Source organism: Eleutherodactylus coqui, chromosome 6, assembly GCF_035609145.1.
Source record: "Eleutherodactylus coqui strain aEleCoq1 chromosome 6, aEleCoq1.hap1, whole genome shotgun sequence".
Classification (NCBI taxonomy): Eukaryota; Metazoa; Chordata; class Amphibia; order Anura; family Eleutherodactylidae; genus Eleutherodactylus; species Eleutherodactylus coqui.
Window position 1 is genome coordinate 199,264,474 of NC_089842.1, and position 17,343 is coordinate 199,281,816.

The 17,343-nt window shown below is 45.5% G+C and overlaps 1 protein-coding gene across 1 annotated transcript; it reads right to left on the reverse strand.

Annotated features, from left to right (window-relative positions):
- Window positions 1-1,198: 1,198 nt before the first annotated feature.
- Window positions 1,199-3,282, reverse strand: LOC136571806 (protein kinase C delta type-like). The gene is made up of 7 exons (XM_066572434.1): window positions 3,055-3,282; window positions 2,536-2,789; window positions 2,284-2,346; window positions 1,619-2,137; window positions 1,499-1,541; window positions 1,402-1,445; window positions 1,199-1,247 (listed from the first exon to the last, which is right to left on the reverse strand). Exons 1-7 carry the CDS (start codon window positions 3,280-3,282, stop codon window positions 1,199-1,201), a joined length of 1,200 nt encoding a protein of 399 aa, XP_066428531.1.
- Window positions 3,283-17,343: the final 14,061 nt, after the last annotated feature.

The following is a 17,343-nucleotide window of genomic DNA, read 5'->3' on the forward strand; positions in this document are numbered from 1 at the left end:
ATGCAGAAACCGCTACTGAGCACCGCTACCACTGGCCGGAAGATGTGGAAGTGGGCGCATCACCTGACCAGCGGCAGCGGTGGCCACGGGCTCATTAGCGGTGGCCGGGTGAAGAATGTGCGCTCCAGTGATGGCTCAGTATCCCGAGGTGAGAGGGTCGGCGTTGCAGACTGAAATCAGCTGCGGATTTGGAACTGAAACACTCAAATTCTCACCAACAATGTGGATTTTGATTTGGAAATGCTACAGATTTTTCCACTGTGTAAAAACCATAGCATTTCCGCTATGTGCCAACGTACCCAAGGGGAAAAAAGCCTTCCTGATGCCAAATATGACAATCACAGCAAGTCCCAGGATCAAGATCGATATTTAACCTGACTTTAGAAAGTATTTTGTTTTCTATTCCTAAATCTGAATATATAATCTGCTTATATATAATAGTATTTACTGTATATGTGAAATATAAAGTGCATCAAGCTAAACCTATTTATAGACTGTGTTGATCCAGAGGAAGGCGAAAACCCCCTTGAGGAAAGAGCCAATTATCCTGTTTTAAGGGGGGAAAATTCCTTCCTGACCCCAAATATGGCGACCAGAATAAATCTCAGGATCAAACGGCAGCCGCTCACCTCCCTGGTATATGTGATGTCAGCTAGAAAATATACAAAGCTAAAGATTTTTGTATAGAATAAGATTATTTAATATTTTGGCTATTTCCCTCTAAATAAAACCTAACCCTATTTAAGGCTGTGAGTAATCCAGAGGAAGGCAAAAACCTCCTTGAGGTATGAGCCAATTGTCCTCAAGTTGGAAAAATTCCTTCCTGACCCCAAATATGGCGATCGGAACAAGTCCCAGGATCAAAGCCGAAATCTACACCTATCAGTGTGTGTATGCGTGTGTCTATGTATGTGCCTATACTTGTGTCTAATCTTCATGTATGTGGTGTACTACTTACCCGGCTGGTGCTGAGGTCTTACTAGTAACCAGGAGTTCAGGGATAATAGTCACTCGGGCTATTTTTCCTGAACTCGCCAGTTACCAATCAAGCACAGGCCGCTCCTGGGGTGAAGAGGGTCTTCAGGAGAGGATGATGTCCGATGCCAGCCGATTATAGATGATCCCAAGGTTGAGGGAGCGTGGTGGAAATACGCAGCACAGTTGATGTAGAGAGGATGTTTCAGCAAGCCAAGGTCTTCTACAGCAGCAGAGTCGTGGGTTCAGGAGACAGTTGGCGCGGGCTGAGCCTACAAGACATAAGAGAGGAAATGTTTTTATATCAAACTTTCTAAGGCATGTGGTTTTGTTACAATGTATGGATATAATAGTAGGTGTCCGGTGTGTATAAATATGTATAGGTGTACAGATATGTATGTGTACGTGTGTATAGAGGGTACTTACCAGATGGTTGTGGCTTCCTTCACTATCGGATTCTTCTCGTCATCCTAAGAAGAAGCAGAAACATACTAAGTAATAGGGAGAAGACTGCAGACCTGACATGGTGACATGAAGCAGGATTATTATATGACCTTATGTTCTGTCTGACACCAGGGGAACAATGATGATGAACACCGGGGTCAGAATGAAGAACATCATCCCTGGAGAAGAAAGATCTTACCGGGTCCAGTCTGGTGAAGTGAACGAGAATCCGGTCACGGGGTGAAGGGGTGTGCCATCCTCCGGCCACTGCAGGTTTTCATTCTCCAAAACTCTGCTGAATGGCTTGAATGGCGGCTGTTCTCTCTTCAGCTCCAAGTTCTTCCAATTCATGGTGTTAAAGAACGGGTGATCTCTAATGTCCTCATGCACGCCCAGCCTCTTCTCAGGATTGTTGCACAGCAGTCTCTCCAGAAGATCTTTTAAGTCTGCATCGAGCCAAGATGGAAATTTGGGATCCTTTCCATAGTAGAAAGGGGACTGTCCTGCCGCCATCCAGGATACGACAATCCCCAGGCTCCACCAGTCGACCGCTGCGTCGTATGCCTTTCCAAGGAGCACCTCTGGGGCCATATATTGAAGTGTGCCCGTCCTTCCTGTTATCTTATTAGACGCGGTGACTCCGTCTCGGGCCAGCCCCAGGTCGATCAGGCGGATGTGCCCAGCGCTGTCCAGCATGATGTTTTCTGGCTTTATATCTCTGCAATAAAAAAAGAGAAATGCAAATCAGTGGAGATACAGGAGACTTAGGGATGTAGTGCAGCAAAACCGGGACTAATGCAGGACTCTGGGAAAGCTGGGACACTATTACAAGGGAGCAGAGAAATGTGGGACAGTTCTGCTTACCGGTGGACGATGGCGCGTCGGTGCAAGAACTGGAGACCGCATACAATCTCCGCTGTGTAGAATCTGACGGAGAGAAGAGTGTAGTATCAATGACATGAAATCAATTCCCTAACATCATGTCATCAACGTGTCTGTCACCCCCAAAAGAGAAGAGCTGCTGTTTATGGCAGGCTGTACGCTCTCCATTCTTCTATATCTCCCCTGTCATGTCACCCTCAGTATTTCCCGTCTCCTGATCAGTCATTTACTTACCTCACACTGCTGATGTCCAAGCGGCCGCACATCCTGATCAGGGTTGCCAGGCTCCCTCCGGACAGATACTCCATGACGAAGTAGGCTTGGTCTGCAGACTGCTGGGCGGCGTACAGATGGCATATGAAGGGGCAGTCTTGGGCCTTCAAGAGAATCCGTCGCTCTCTCATTAGTGCAATTGGGTTGCTCCTTCTTCTGTCGACAACCTTGATGGCCATGAAGGTGTTTCTCCCGGGAAATGATGCCAGGACCACCTCAGGGAAAGAAGAAGGAAATGATGACTGACAGCGGCCAGAGGGGAAGATCCTATACATTTATCAGTAGGGGTTTTAGGCTATTCTGCTGCCTACGGCTCGGTCCACACATAGCAGATCTGCACCAACATCCGCAGGTAACACACAGATTTCATCCTTATTTGAAGAGCTAAAATTTGTGCTAAAAATCTACAACAAAATGTACAGGTCCCTTCGCCTTTACCATAAAATAAGGTGTTTAAAAGAAAAAAAAAAAAAATCTTACCTTGCTAAAGCTTCCTCTACCCAATATCTGAAGGCTGGTGAAGCGACTGATGTAACATCCAGAGTCTGATGGTCCGGGGTCCTGGCTGGTGCCCGGTGTTGGCTCTCCATCCTTTATTATTATGGCATTCTCTCCGCTCCTCCTCTTCTTCCTCTCCGTGAGTCCGCTCTCGCTCTCCTCCTCTCTCTTCCTCTTCTCTCCATCTCCTCTATGTCCAATGGACACCATTTTTCTCAATCTTGTAGCCGTCGATCCAATCGCTGCCGCTGACAGTTGAAAGTAAATGGCAGTTGGCCGAGTGGAGGTCAAAGGTCATGGAAGCTGCTGCTGGCAGTGCCCTGCTCTGCCATATACCCAGTGATGTGGACACCATGATTGATTGTCCAGTGCCCAGACATGGAGAAATTCATGGCTGGTTCTTCTAGTGCCACATTATTAGTTGATGGGGCAGGGTTGGCACTTTATGTCTAGGTTGGCAGTGGTGCCCATAGTTCATCAGAAACTGCAGGACATTTACATAGATGATATTCTTGCACAAGTTTTGTGCATTGCGATACACATAGAAATATAGCCCATTATTTACATGTGTGATTCTTCTCTCGCAGCGGGTCTTTTTTTTTTTTTTTTAAGCAACGTTATTGGGCAAATTAGACTGCACAAAAAACACAGATAACAAGCAGATTCAAAGAACAGCAATCAGAAAAGAAGAAAAAAAGTATTTCCACAATATCAGAAAATCAATAAAGACATATACTTATTCCTCTGTAATAGGCCTATTTGAGGTTTAATATAAAATAAAAGGGGAAACATACAAAAAAACAAGCTGCACCCGACTACAAATCAAAGCAAGTAATGGACATCCAATGTGAAAGGACCCTGCAGCATTTTACTGCTTTGTAAACATTGGCTCTGCCGGCAGAGACTGCTTATGGCTGCCTGTGCACTGAGCATGCCCACGTATCACACGGACACGGACATGCGCAGTGTGACTCTTTTTTTTTTTCTTCAAATTCCCTGCTGTGTTTCAGAGCGGTGTTGTGTATAAAAGGCTGTCCATGCACAATGTGTTGCATATGGACAGCATTGCATACGCTGCTTACACCAATATATAGGACTCACGCTGCGTTGTACGCAGAGAAATTAAGCCCTGAGATTTACTTCTCTTGCGTATCGATACGCAGTGTCCACACGCACATGCGCATGGATCAATGAAAGTCCATTGGCTTTCAGTGACTCCATTTACAGCGTATCACACATCCACGCAAAGCACGCATAATACGCGATGAAAACACGATCATGAACATGAGCCCATACCCTGGGTTCACACGGGTCAGAATCCCGCCGGAAATCTCGCAGTTTTGTTGCAGCGAAAAACCACGAGATTTCCGCCGGGAAAGTGGACGCAACGGGGAAAAAAATAGATATGCTGCTGCTGGGTAATCCGCACCGCAGCGCCGGCTATTCCCAGCTTTGCTGTGACAGATTGAACGTCCCGTGTGGACGTGATTTTTAAAAAATCTTGTCTACATGGCTGGCTATTCCCGGGATTAGTGGCCACAGGTAGATTTGTCACAGCGAAATCCCGCACAGAATTTCCGTGGAAAATCCGCCCTGTGTGAACCCAGCCTAAGGCTGGCAATTTTTGAACGATTGTAGATAAAGAAGAAAGGAAAATTATCGATCTTTCTTTCAGGCTTCCTTATTTTGGGATCCCCTCCTGTGTTTGGCTCTAAAAAAAATGGCATAAAAATGCAATACAAAGTACTGCATGTGTGATCCCAGATTTAGAGAGGCTTCACTTATTAGGCCTCATCTTTCAGAAGTATCCTAAAATGTCTTTAGCTCTCTTTGGAGGAACGTATGCGTATTTGCGGACTGATCAATTTTTTTAACTGTACTTTTTCCACTTGCAAGGCATGGACATTTGTGTGTGGCAAACAAAGATGCGCCGATTGAAAATTAGTCCGAGTTCCAGATGTGTTGTTTTTCCAGTGTACTACACGTCTCCTAGCGTATTGCATGTACATTTGCGCACCCGTGTGAAGCCGGCCTTTGTTGTCCATAGCAGTCATTCACAGCTCAGCTTTCATTTTACAAGAGGAGATTCAGAATTGAAAGCTGAGCTTTGACTGGTTACCCCGGGCAACAAGGACAGTCTTAGGGTATGTCCACGTGGGCCAGAATGTCTGCAGCAGATCCAAAGTGCATAATCCACACCCAAAACTGTACCATTTGGTGCAGATTTTGATGTGGAATTTGGTGTGGAATTCGCCCCCTTTATATAAAGAGGTGGAATCAGCACCAAAAATGTGGCGCCAAAATGGACATGATATTTATGAATTATGAATTAAAATTCCATTTCGGCAGCTAATTATTTCACGGTGTGCAGATGAGATTTTAAGAATCTTGCCCGCATTGCCGCTACTGGAAATGCTGTGGAATTTCCACAACGACTCCACAAGTTTAAATTTAACAGTATTTACCGCCTGTGTGAACCCGGCCATTTTCTGCATTGCTTCTAAACAGAAAAACTCAAAGATTCAGACATGAGTTTACCATTACTGATCATGGGCATTATTGTATCTTGGCGCCACCGGAACCTAAGGGTGTGTGTTAGGAAAATTGTCAGTATGACAGGGCTTGCATTGACGAATGCCCCTAGCACACCCCTAGGTCCCTATTGGCTTAATAGCTCAAGGTCCTAGAATCAGCTAAAATACTTTTGTGCGTCAAACGGCGTGGCATGTGAGGGTGACGCGCTCCCTAACCGCCGCTGTGCTCCTCCGCTGTTACCCGCCTATGTGTCTGACCTTCCTCCCCGACGTAAGTACAAGATTCCTCAGTGGCCGCTAGGTTGTGAATCACTGTCCCTCGGCCCAGCAGCTGTTGCGTTCCTGCTGTCCTTCTGCACTCTGCGGGGACGGCATGTCACTTACGGAGCCAAGGCACTTGGCCTCTCTGTCCTTCTCATCCTGCTGTCTGCGGCTGCTGCCTAGCTCTCGCCCGCCGCTTTTGCCTACGTGCTGTCCTCATGCAGTGTGGCCAGAAACCCATGTCACCGAGCGTCCCGCGTGCCCCTGTCAGCTCCCTGCTCTGCTCCTGCAGTGTGTGGGCGCCGGCTGTCAGTGACTGTTCCCCCCAGCACTGTATCCTCTCTGCTGGCGGCTGTGCTGTTAAGCACAAATAGGGAGGATGGGGGGGGGGGCTGTGAAACTAACACGGCTGGATGCCCGTGGGGCCGGTTTCTGGGCCTATTGCAGCTAGGCTGATCAGTGGCTGCAGCGGGGAAGGCTGTCTGCATGGGAGAATGGAGATGTACAATACCCTTAGTGGCCTGCCAGGACCTGCAACCGAGCTAGATCAGCAGCCAATCACGTATAGGGGGCGTCAACCCCCTGTCAATCTTGTCTCAACCAGTATTTACAATAATACCCTGATCATGTACACTAACACTGCACAGAGAATGAGATTCAGGGGCAAAACCGATTAACCCAAAGGTAAATAGAGGTCCTTGGCGCATCTAAAAAATGTACTGCGCTGCTTTGAGCCATAAATTTCTCCCATATGCTTTTTGCACCAAGACCTGCATGTTAAACACCAGCCTTAATATCATTTCCCTGCACACAATGCAGCTAATGCATGAAGCAGCGCATTATATACTTCATATACTAGGCACAACCTGGATCCTCTGTGCGCCTCCACAAAATGTACAGCTAGTCAGACTTGGCATAGATTTCTAGATTAATATCGGTTTGGGGAGGCCACACCCCCTCTAAAAAATTGTTGGACAGAGGCGCAGACAGCAAAAAGTCACAAATGTGAGTGCAAAAATTAGTTTTTTTATTTCCAACTTTTTTCTGAATGTCCCCCTTATTCTATCTTAACATTTCTTGACGTTGCGTGATTTTGTAGCGTTGCTACAATGCTACAAATTGCATGTGTAAGAAGCCCATGCTTTCCTATGGGTTCCTTCACACATACAATGTTTTGTAGCATGCAACAACCCAACACAAAAACCTCGCGGGTCTGGCGATATGCCCACGACTCACGAGATTTTGTAGCCCATGTTTCCCTATGGAGCCTTCTTCTCTGTTGCATCGCACAAAAATGCGGGTTTTCGTGCGATGCGATGCAACTTTGACAGTAGCAAATGCTACTGTCAAAGCTATAATCTAAGCCCTAACTGCAGAAAAAAAAATACACATAAATCACCTTAGATACGCTGTCAGCCCGGCCGCATCTTCCCCCCGGGTCTCGGCACTGATCATCTTCTTCTCTCCTGGTCAGGGATTCAAAAATTCCTGCCTCCTGGAAGCGCTGGCTGTGATTGGCTGACGCTTAGCGAATCATAGACAGTGCTCGCTGAATGACTGTGATTGAACCAATCATAGCCACTCGTCGACTGCTGGCTGTGTTTTGCTAAACGTCAGCCAATCACAGCCAGCGCTTCCAGAAGGCGGGGATTTTTGAATCCCGGACCAGAAGAGAAGAATAAGTTCAGTCCTGGGACCTGGGGAGAAGATGCGGCCGGGCTGACAGCACGGGAGAGATGATGTATGTGTCTTTTTTTTTTGTCTTCAGCTACTGCTTATTTTCAGGGAAGGGCTTATATTTCAAGCCTCCTCTGAAAATCCTCGCATGTGACTTTGTAGCGCTACAAAATCGCAGTATTGATGCGAGAAGACGCAGCGTTATCGCACGGACCAGCGATGTGATATCTCTGCGACATTCTCTCGCCCGTGTGAAGGAAGCCTAATAGGGAACCAGGGGAGGTAACATTTATTGGGATAACCACAGTGGAAATGATTTTAATTCATATATTGTAGACCTATAAAGGAGCAGCAGGTGAGGGAAGCGGGGGAGATTGTGGTTTATATGGGAGTTCTTATAATCTGGGATGGGATCCCCTGGTGCCGGCAGAAGTTTTTATGTAACAATGTGTTTTACGCCCCAATATGGTCTGCCTTTTTATCTTCTAAGTTGAATATAACCCAAGTTTCGATCACATCCAGTATGGCTTCTCGGGGTGTTTTCCATCTTCAGACTGGGGCCACTACTATAATGTCATCGTGTAACCAGGACCCAGGCCGGCTTTATATAGGTGTAAACTTATTTACGCGATGGGCAGAGTGTTTTTGCGCACGTAGGGGCATATTTCACTGTATTGGCACATGCAAAAAACATACAAGCATGCTCTTATTGATTTCCATGGGCAAATAAGTTTAGGTTAATATGTGCTATATTGGTGCGCAAATACGCACGAAAATAGAACATGCTGCGTATTGTTTTGTGCAAACCAAATGCGCGTGCAAATTACACTAGTGTGAACGAACGTACTACACGCAATGGGTTCTAAGCCCTCAGGTGGATGTTGCATTGGACTCCACAGACCATGCTTTTATTTGTAATTGCCTGGCAGTTGGTGCAAACTAGCGTCCAAATGCAAGGTACAAGAATTTGGATTATGCGGTCCTGCCAGTATCGAAGCAGATGAAACGGATGTTGTTGCTAAGTGTGGAGTCGGATTTTAGGATATGTTAAGAGTGAGCAGAAGCTCCAGGACAAATTGTTTTACTGTGGGCAAAAGACCTGACATCCTGCGTCCGCTTCTCTGCAGATCATGGAACCAAATTCATAGATTTATGTATGCCTGGCACACAAGGACGTATAGATAGGTCATGGAGCCCCATAGCAAAAGTTAGAATTGTCCCCCAAATAAAAAAAATTTGAGATAGCATATCTATAACGCAGCAAGTTTAGATACAGCCGCTCAGCTCAAAGATACCTCCAAATAATGTAGTTGCTATCAGATACCAGTTCTACACAGCACAGAAATAGTGCTTACACTGCAGTTACCTCTAGTGATCACAGGTGGTGACCATGAATATTGCCTCCTGCCACATCATCTCTGCATACTCTTACCATCCTGCTGCTTCCCCTAATGAACTCCTCTGTAACTCCCCATAATACTAGTACTCCCACCCATAGTACGAATGGCCCCTCATAATTCCAATGTCCACTACCCCCACCCCCTCGTTGCTCCTCACTACATAAGACCACAGATGCTCTGGTATATTTAGGGTTTCCATATTGTTCTCATGGATCAGAATATCTGGACAAGACAAGTGCAGTTGGAGCTAAACCATGGGGAGATTTTTGAGTGACTGAGACCCCTTCTGCAGCAATACCGATTCCCTTGGAGGCTTTGGGCCTAAACTTGCGGCTGGAACTTGCACAACTGGGGATCAGGGAGGGCATATTGCAAAGCTGGTGAGAAGGCAGTTTTCCTTTACCGTTTAGGGCAAGTGTTCCGGTGGCAGCAGGGAGATCCAAAGTGTCCTCCATGCCTTCCATCCGAGGTGCAGCAGCAGTGGTTTTTGTGGCAGTACTCTCGCTGGATGACAACAGATCCTGCAGTTCCATGTGCTGTCACAGTGTTCAGGGGACCTTCGTGGAGCAGCTGCGCTACTCCAAGCCCACCTGCTCCAGTGAACGGGCAAAGTCTTAAGCGATGTACATATGAAACTTTGCCCGTTCACACGTTTTCAGTAGCGCTTTTTTTTTGTCTGACCGAACCCTTAGTATGAATTATAGAACTTTGTGTCCTTCTCACCGCACTGGTCAGTATCTTTTCTCTTTCTCTGGAGCGCTGTCTCAAACGCCTCCTATCCTCTCACACCAAATCCTCTCTACCGGACCGTGTGTAGAACCTGGTATTATTGTATTTTGTCACCACCGGAAGTAGAGGGGTAGTGACAAGATGTAGGCTGCTTGGCAGTGCGGTGACGCTCTAAGTAGCTTATTTGCCGATGCGCCTGCTTACTGTCCCTGGAAGCAGTAGCTTACTGTGGGTTTGCCGCAGTATGAATCCTCCTGCTCTCAGCCTCTGCCCTCTCACCTGGTGAAGTTCTGCCGCGCTGTCACTTACCAAGGCGTAGAACATGTCCCCTGCCGATCCGCTACCTCACTGCTCCGCTCACACTGAAGCTACTTGGCCCTCACGCCTCAGTCATCCATGGTGCACCCCCGTGTCTCTCTGTTGCACCTCACAGCTTCGTCACAGCTGCCGGCTCTCTGGCGCTGTGGGCACTGATAGCTCTGTCCCCCACCCCCACCCCCTCAGTCTGTGCCGGGGTCCGCAGTGTGATCCGGCTGTCCACAGGCGCCACGGCCATTCACAAGTGAGCAGCCTGGCCTGAAAACAAGGAAAACAAGAACGCCACTGTGTCCCCCAGCCCATCATCATACTACGAGGTGGCGGTACTGACAGCAGGGACAATGCTCGCGGTGTCCAGCGCCAAATGCAGCAGAGATCGAAGGGCTCCCGGAAGAGTTTACAGCAGGGCAATCATGCAGCCCCACAGTAATCTACAGGTTTCAGGGACAGTGAGCAGGCGCTTCAGCCAATCAGGTAATGGGGGCTTTACCGCACTGTCAAGCAGCCGTTATTATTGTATCTTGACGCCACCGGAAGATAGTGGTTTGACAAGAGGAACTCCCCTCTCACACCCCTAGCTCCCAATAGGGTCAAGGCTGGCAGGTCCTAGCTGCAACGTGTGCATTGATTAGTGCCTGGTCTGCAGGCTTAGGCTGAGGGTTATGTGTCTTCTTAGGCTGACATCTTTTGCAGCGTTAACATCTAATAATGTAAGCCTACGAAGAAAAGTAACCCCCGGGCTAAAGGCCCATTTACACTGGATGATTATCGCTAAAACTGTGCTCATCGGCGATCGTTTTAGTGATAATCGGTATGTGTAAATGGGCGCAGGGCACCTGCATTTGAGGTACCGTTCGCTGATCGCTAAAATCAAGCTCACTTGATTTTAGTGATCAGTTTTATCAATCGTTCTCCAAGGAGGAGTGCTGATAGCATTGTGTCCCCCCCCCCCCCCCCCCCGTGGAGAACAAAGGATCTGAGCGCAGCTAATAAGTGTAAGTAGACCTAAAAATAAGAGCTCTTTCAATATGGACACTTGTTTTTCCACCAGACCTACAAAATTGGCCTGGACTAGTCCGGCGTTATATTTTTTATTAAAATAACCATTCATATGTATAGACAATGATACTATAATTTATTTTTGCTGATGCTTGCATAATACCGAGTTATAATCTACTTCCTCCGATAATGACGAGTGTTCAAATGTACCAAATAATGTACCAAATGCGTATTTGTCTGCGCCGCGGAGTACTGAACAGTAAGCATTGTATAATTTTTTCATAATATATTTCTGCAAGATTATAACATTACTAGATCTGTAAGATTATTTACTTAGGGCTCATGTCCACGGGCAAAATGTGATTTAAAATCCGCAGCGGATCTCCCGCGCGCGGATCCGCACCCCATAGGGATGCATTGACCACCCGCGGGTAGATAAATACCCGCGGATCGTCAATAAAAGGCATTTTTAAAAAAATGGAGCATGAAAAAATCTGGACCATGCTCCATTTTCATGCGGGTCTCCCGCAGGGACGGCTCCCGCGGGCTTCTATTGAAGCCTATGGAAGCCGTCCGGATCCGCGGGAGACCTAAAATAGGAATTTAAAGCATTTACTCACCCGCAGCGGACCGCGAAGCTCTTCTCTTCCTCACCGCCGCATCTCCCTTGCTTCGGCTCGGCGGATGTGCCCGGCGCATGCGCGCGGCACGTCGGCGACGTGCCGCCGGCGTCAGGAATTCATCCGCCGGCCGAAAATGAAGATCCGGCCGTGAGGAACAGCTGATCTTCGTCGCCCGCGCCGGATAGGTAAATTCTTTTAAATTGCTATTTTCGGCGCTCATGTCCGCGGGGCAGGAGGGACCCGCTGCAGATTCTCCATTCTGTCCTAAACCCTTCTTTTGTAAATTTTCTAAAAAGGGCTTTTTTCAGCACTTTTACACGGGACGAATGTTGGGTGCAGAAGCGCCAGACAGCCATCCCAGCGATGATCCCTCCTGTGCTTTTACACAGGAAGATCATCACTCAGTGAATGGAGGTGGAGTGAGACGGAGATTGTTCTGTTCTGCCCATTCACAGTAAACAGGCAGTCATTCACAGATGCAGGACTGCCTGTTTATAAAGGGTGATCGTTGTTTGATCGTTATGCCTGCACAATCTGAATGAATTATCTTTCGTCATTCAGACCGTGCAAGCATTTACACTGAACGATACCTGTGATCCAGCGAGAAGCTGAACGAAATCGATCATTGTAAAAGGGCCCGAAGACGTCAGTCGTGTATCCAGACTGCTGACTGGAGATAGGCTGGTGGATGGGATAAGGGCAGCAGCGTAACCAGAAGAATTTAGATGAAGAACCTGTTGCTGCTTCTCTAACGCTATCACCTCTCTTGGCAGGACTCTCTCTCCTGTCCTCAGCTGTGCCTGCCGGCCGCTGCCACAGTTTTCCCTCACAGGCAGGCTGGAGGGCAGCAGTACATCCTCCTCCGATGACAGTACTGAAAGGGCTGCATACCTCCCCATGCGTGATGCCATCTCGTTCTTCAGCACTTTGGTGGGAGACTGCTTGCGACAGTCATTCACTGGCCTGTATATTAATGAGACGATAAGGCAGCGCGGCTGCCTAGCTGTCTATACAGAGTGGCAGGAGAGTAATGGCGGATTATCAATTTGGGTAATTTGGATGGCTGTCGGACCCCCTGAAGCCTTAGTTATGGGGCAGCTGCCCCTATTATAATAAGTCTTTGGGCAGGAAGCATCTCTGAGCTGCTGGAATTATGTTACTGGGCACAGTGTGTTGGGAGGGGTATCATCACTCCTTAAGGAGAGCACCTATGAGGTGAGGGAGGAGACTTATAAGGCCATGCATGCTCCTCTGCAAAATATATGCAAATAGGTAAGATGGAACAATACGCATTGCCAATGTGGTTCCAATATACAAAAAGGGGTCAAAAAGGAAACCTGGTAACTACAGGCCAGTAAGTCTCACTTCAATAATTGGAAAAATATTTAAGGGGTTTCTGAGAGACCATCCTGGAATAGCTCAAGGAAAACAACGGCATAACTTCTCATCAGCACGGGTTTATGAGGGGTCGAAAATGTCAGACCAATTTGATCAGCTTCTACAATGAAATAAGTTCTAGGCTGAACCTGGGAGAGTCTATTGATCTTGTATATCTGGATTTCTCTAAAGCATTTGATACCGTGCCGCATAATAGGTTGATACATAAAATGAGACAGCTTGGTCTGGGCGATAACGTTTGTATCTGGGTAAATAACTGGCTTGTAGATAGAAAGCAGAGGGGGGTAATAAACGGTTCATACTCTGATTGGGCCACCGTTGCCACAGAGTTCAGTATTAGGCCCTATTCTGTTCAATATATTTATCAATGACCTGATAGACGGACTGCACAGTAAAATATCAATATTTGCAGACAATACAAAATTATACAAGATAATTAATACAATGGAGGGCAATATGTTGCTACAAATGGACCTAGATAAAATGGGGGCTTGGGTAGAAAAATGGCAAATGAAGTTCAATGTGGATAAATGTAAGGTTATGCACATGGGCAGGAGAAATGGATGTCACTAATATACACTCAATGGGGTACTGCTAGGGAAAAGTGATATGGAAAAAGACCTGGGGTTACTAGTTGACTGTAGACTTAACCTGAGCAACCAGTACCAGTCAGCTGCTGCAAAAGCAAATAAAGTCTTGCGGTACATTAAGAGGTATGGGGGCGAGGGATGAGAACATTATTCTCCCACTATATAAGGCACTTGTCAGGCCTCACATGGAATACTGTGTACAGTTCTGGTCACCAGTGTTCAGGAAAGATGTTGCAATGCTTGAGAGGGTTCAAAGAAGGGCAACTAAATTATTAAACGGAATACAAGGACTGGAATACCCAGAGAGGCTATCAAAATTAGGATTATTCACCCTGGAAAAAAGACGGTTAAGGGGCGACCAAATAATTATATATAAATACATTAGGGTACAATACAAGGATCTCTCCCATGATCTGTTTATACCCAGGACTGCGACAGTAACAAGAGGGCATCCGCTGTGTCTAGAAGGAAGCAGGTTTCATCACCGACATAGAAGGGGGTTCTTTACTGTAAGAACAGTGAGACTGTGGAACTCTCTGCCTGAGGACGTAGTGATGGCAAAATCCATAGAGGAATTTAAGAGGGGACAAGATGTCTTTCTAGAGCGCTACGATAATACAGGATATAGACATTAGGTGACCAGAGGGGTTGATGATCTCAAGTGTTAATCCAGGGATTACTCTGGCTGCAATTATGGAGTCAGGATGAAATTGCCTTACCCTGGGACCAACAAGGAAGGGGTTGAAACAGGCTGAACTAGATGGATATTGTTTTAATTCAGCCTAACATACTATTTTACTATCTCCTAGTAGACATACATATATACACAACGCAGGTATATCACCTAGTATATATACATATATACACAACACAGGTATATCACCTGGTATATATATATATACACAACACAGGTATATATCCTAGTATATATGCATATATACACAACGCAGGTATATCACCTAGTATATATACATATATACACAAGGCAGGTATATCACCTAGTATATATACATATATACACAACGCAGGTATATCTCTTAGTATATATACATATATACACAACGCAGGTATATCACCTGCTATATATATATACATATATACACAACACAGGTATATATCCTAGTATATATGCATATATACACAACGCAGGTATATCACCTAGTATATATACATATATACACAAGGCAGGTATATTACCTAGTATATATACATATATACACAACGCAGGTATATATTCTAGTATATATACATATATACACATCGCAGGTATATCACCTAGTATATATACATATATACACAACGCAGGTATATCACCTAGTATATATACATATATACTCAATGCAGGTATATCTCCTAGTTCAGGATATGAAGCAGATTCAGGGGTCTTTGGTCATCTGTGATCACTGCAATGGTTGTCAGTATAGAGTTGGTCAACAGCAAGAATTGTATTTTTTTTCAAAAACTACACAGAACGCCTTCCTAACATTTTGCAGTTAGAAACGTCACTTTATGCCACAGATTTTTTCAGTTTTGTTCTAATCTTACCTTAACTTGTATTGGAATTACAGTGTTAGAGCTGAGAACATACAGCTCCACCTACAGTGATGCCATACTGTCTTCTCCTGTCCCCAGTTACAAGTGTTTGAGGTTCAGTCTCTGATGGGGGTGCTAACGTTGTCTTTGTCAGCTGCCAATCCATACAAACCCTACACCCAGAGGACATTCATATATGTCCACTTGGGTGAAGGGGTTAAACGGCTGACAGTCGCCCTGTGCAAAAGTACCCTTAAATGGAGTGTCCAGAATTACAGCAATGTAGATGCTGTCATCCAAAAATAGTGCCACTCCTGACCACAGATTTTATATGGTATTGCAGCTCAGCACCACTTACTTCAGTGGATTGGAGCTGCAATACCAGACAAAACCTGTAGATAGGGTGGTGCCATTAGAAGAAGAAAGCAGCTTTTTTATAACCCTGTACAATCCACTTTAAAGTTAGCGGTGGACATATACAACTGTATACAGCACATCGTTAGCATAGCAAACTGAACAACAGTCCAATTCATATAGCCTCAAGAACGGACCCCCTAAGATTATAAAGGGGATCATAGAGCAATATTGTTTATTGCCATACGCAGCCCCCAAAGGATGACATCGGGCCCACAGTCAAAGTTATCTGTGGTGCTCCACTCCTGGACACACATACACTCTGGGACTGTGAATTACTCTGGAGGGGAACACGACACTCCACTGACACTCACTTGAACCAGTTTGTAGAACACTGCACGGCACACTCTTTCACTCCTCGCACTCCTCAGAGGTGATTCCTAGATTGATGGTGATCTGGATACCTCTCCTCTTCTTCCATCACTTCACCACATGAGGGTTAAAGGTACCCCCATGTGGCCGGCTCTCCACTCCTAACCGTTGAAGATGATGAAAGACCACACATTGCTCGCAATCACTCTAACTTACGGAGACATTATGTGACTAGACAGAATTTGATACTTTTCCAGACATATCCCAGCCACTTTCAGACATTAACCTCTTGCATGCTGCAGCTGTGCAATACACATAACAGAAACAAGACACTTTGCACAGTGCATCCACATATAAGACATGACATGTATGACAATTATGGAGGGGCCAGAAATAAGTGTTTCAGGCCACTACAATAGTAAAACCAAGAGAAGACAGCGCCTTGACATGAAAGAAGTGGTGTGTTCTTAGGGTTAAATCTCACAAGAAATTCCTTTAAACCCCTCATGGGATCCATGAACATGGAGAGCAGCATATGAAGAAAATAGAGACCCCCCCCCCCACCACCACCACACACACACACACACACAATGGAATGGGAGTAAGAAATAGATTAAAGTGTTACATACACACTCAGGGGTTAATAGTAAAGGAGGGTTTGTAGTACTTACTGGGAAGGGGGAGATCTTCCTGGTGACTTGAAATTGGGCAAATCTCCTCCCTTGGTACCCAGAGAGACAGTGGAAGAATTTCAGTGGTGTGTAGAAATAAATCTTTCTTTAACCCCTTAGTGACGAAGCCTGTTTGCGCCTTAGTGACGGAGCCAAATTTTGGAAATCTGACATGCGTCGTTCAACATAGCATAACTTCGTAAATGCTTTACATATCCAAGTGATTCTGACATTGTTTTTTCGCCACATGTTGTACTTCATTTTGGTTGTAAAAAGAGACCGAGATAATTGGGAAAATTTTGAAAAAATTGTCATTTTTTCACATTTTCAACTGTAATATCTCAAATATATCCAAACATACTGTACAAATTTTTGATAAGACATATATTTCCATCTGTTTACTTTATTCTGAATGCACATTTGAAAAACTTTTGTGTTTTTTTAACAATTTAGATGACGTACAAATTTAATATTACTTTTCAGCATTTTGAGGAACACTTTGTTTTCCTGCACCAAGCCAAGTTTGCAAAGGCTCATGAGTGTCAGAATAATAGATAACCCCCCAAATGACCCCATTTTAAAAACTACACCCCTTAATGTATCCACTGAGGGGTGTCATGAGTATTTTGCCCCACCGTTTTTTTTTCAGGAATTAATTAAATTTAGAGGATAAAAATTAAAATTTCATATTTTTGCAAATATGTCATTTTAAATATATATTTTTTTCTTATAGAGCCCATGAAAATGAGGATTTACACCCCAAAATGGATACCCCCGTTTCTCCCGTGTTCAGAAACATACCCATTGTGGCC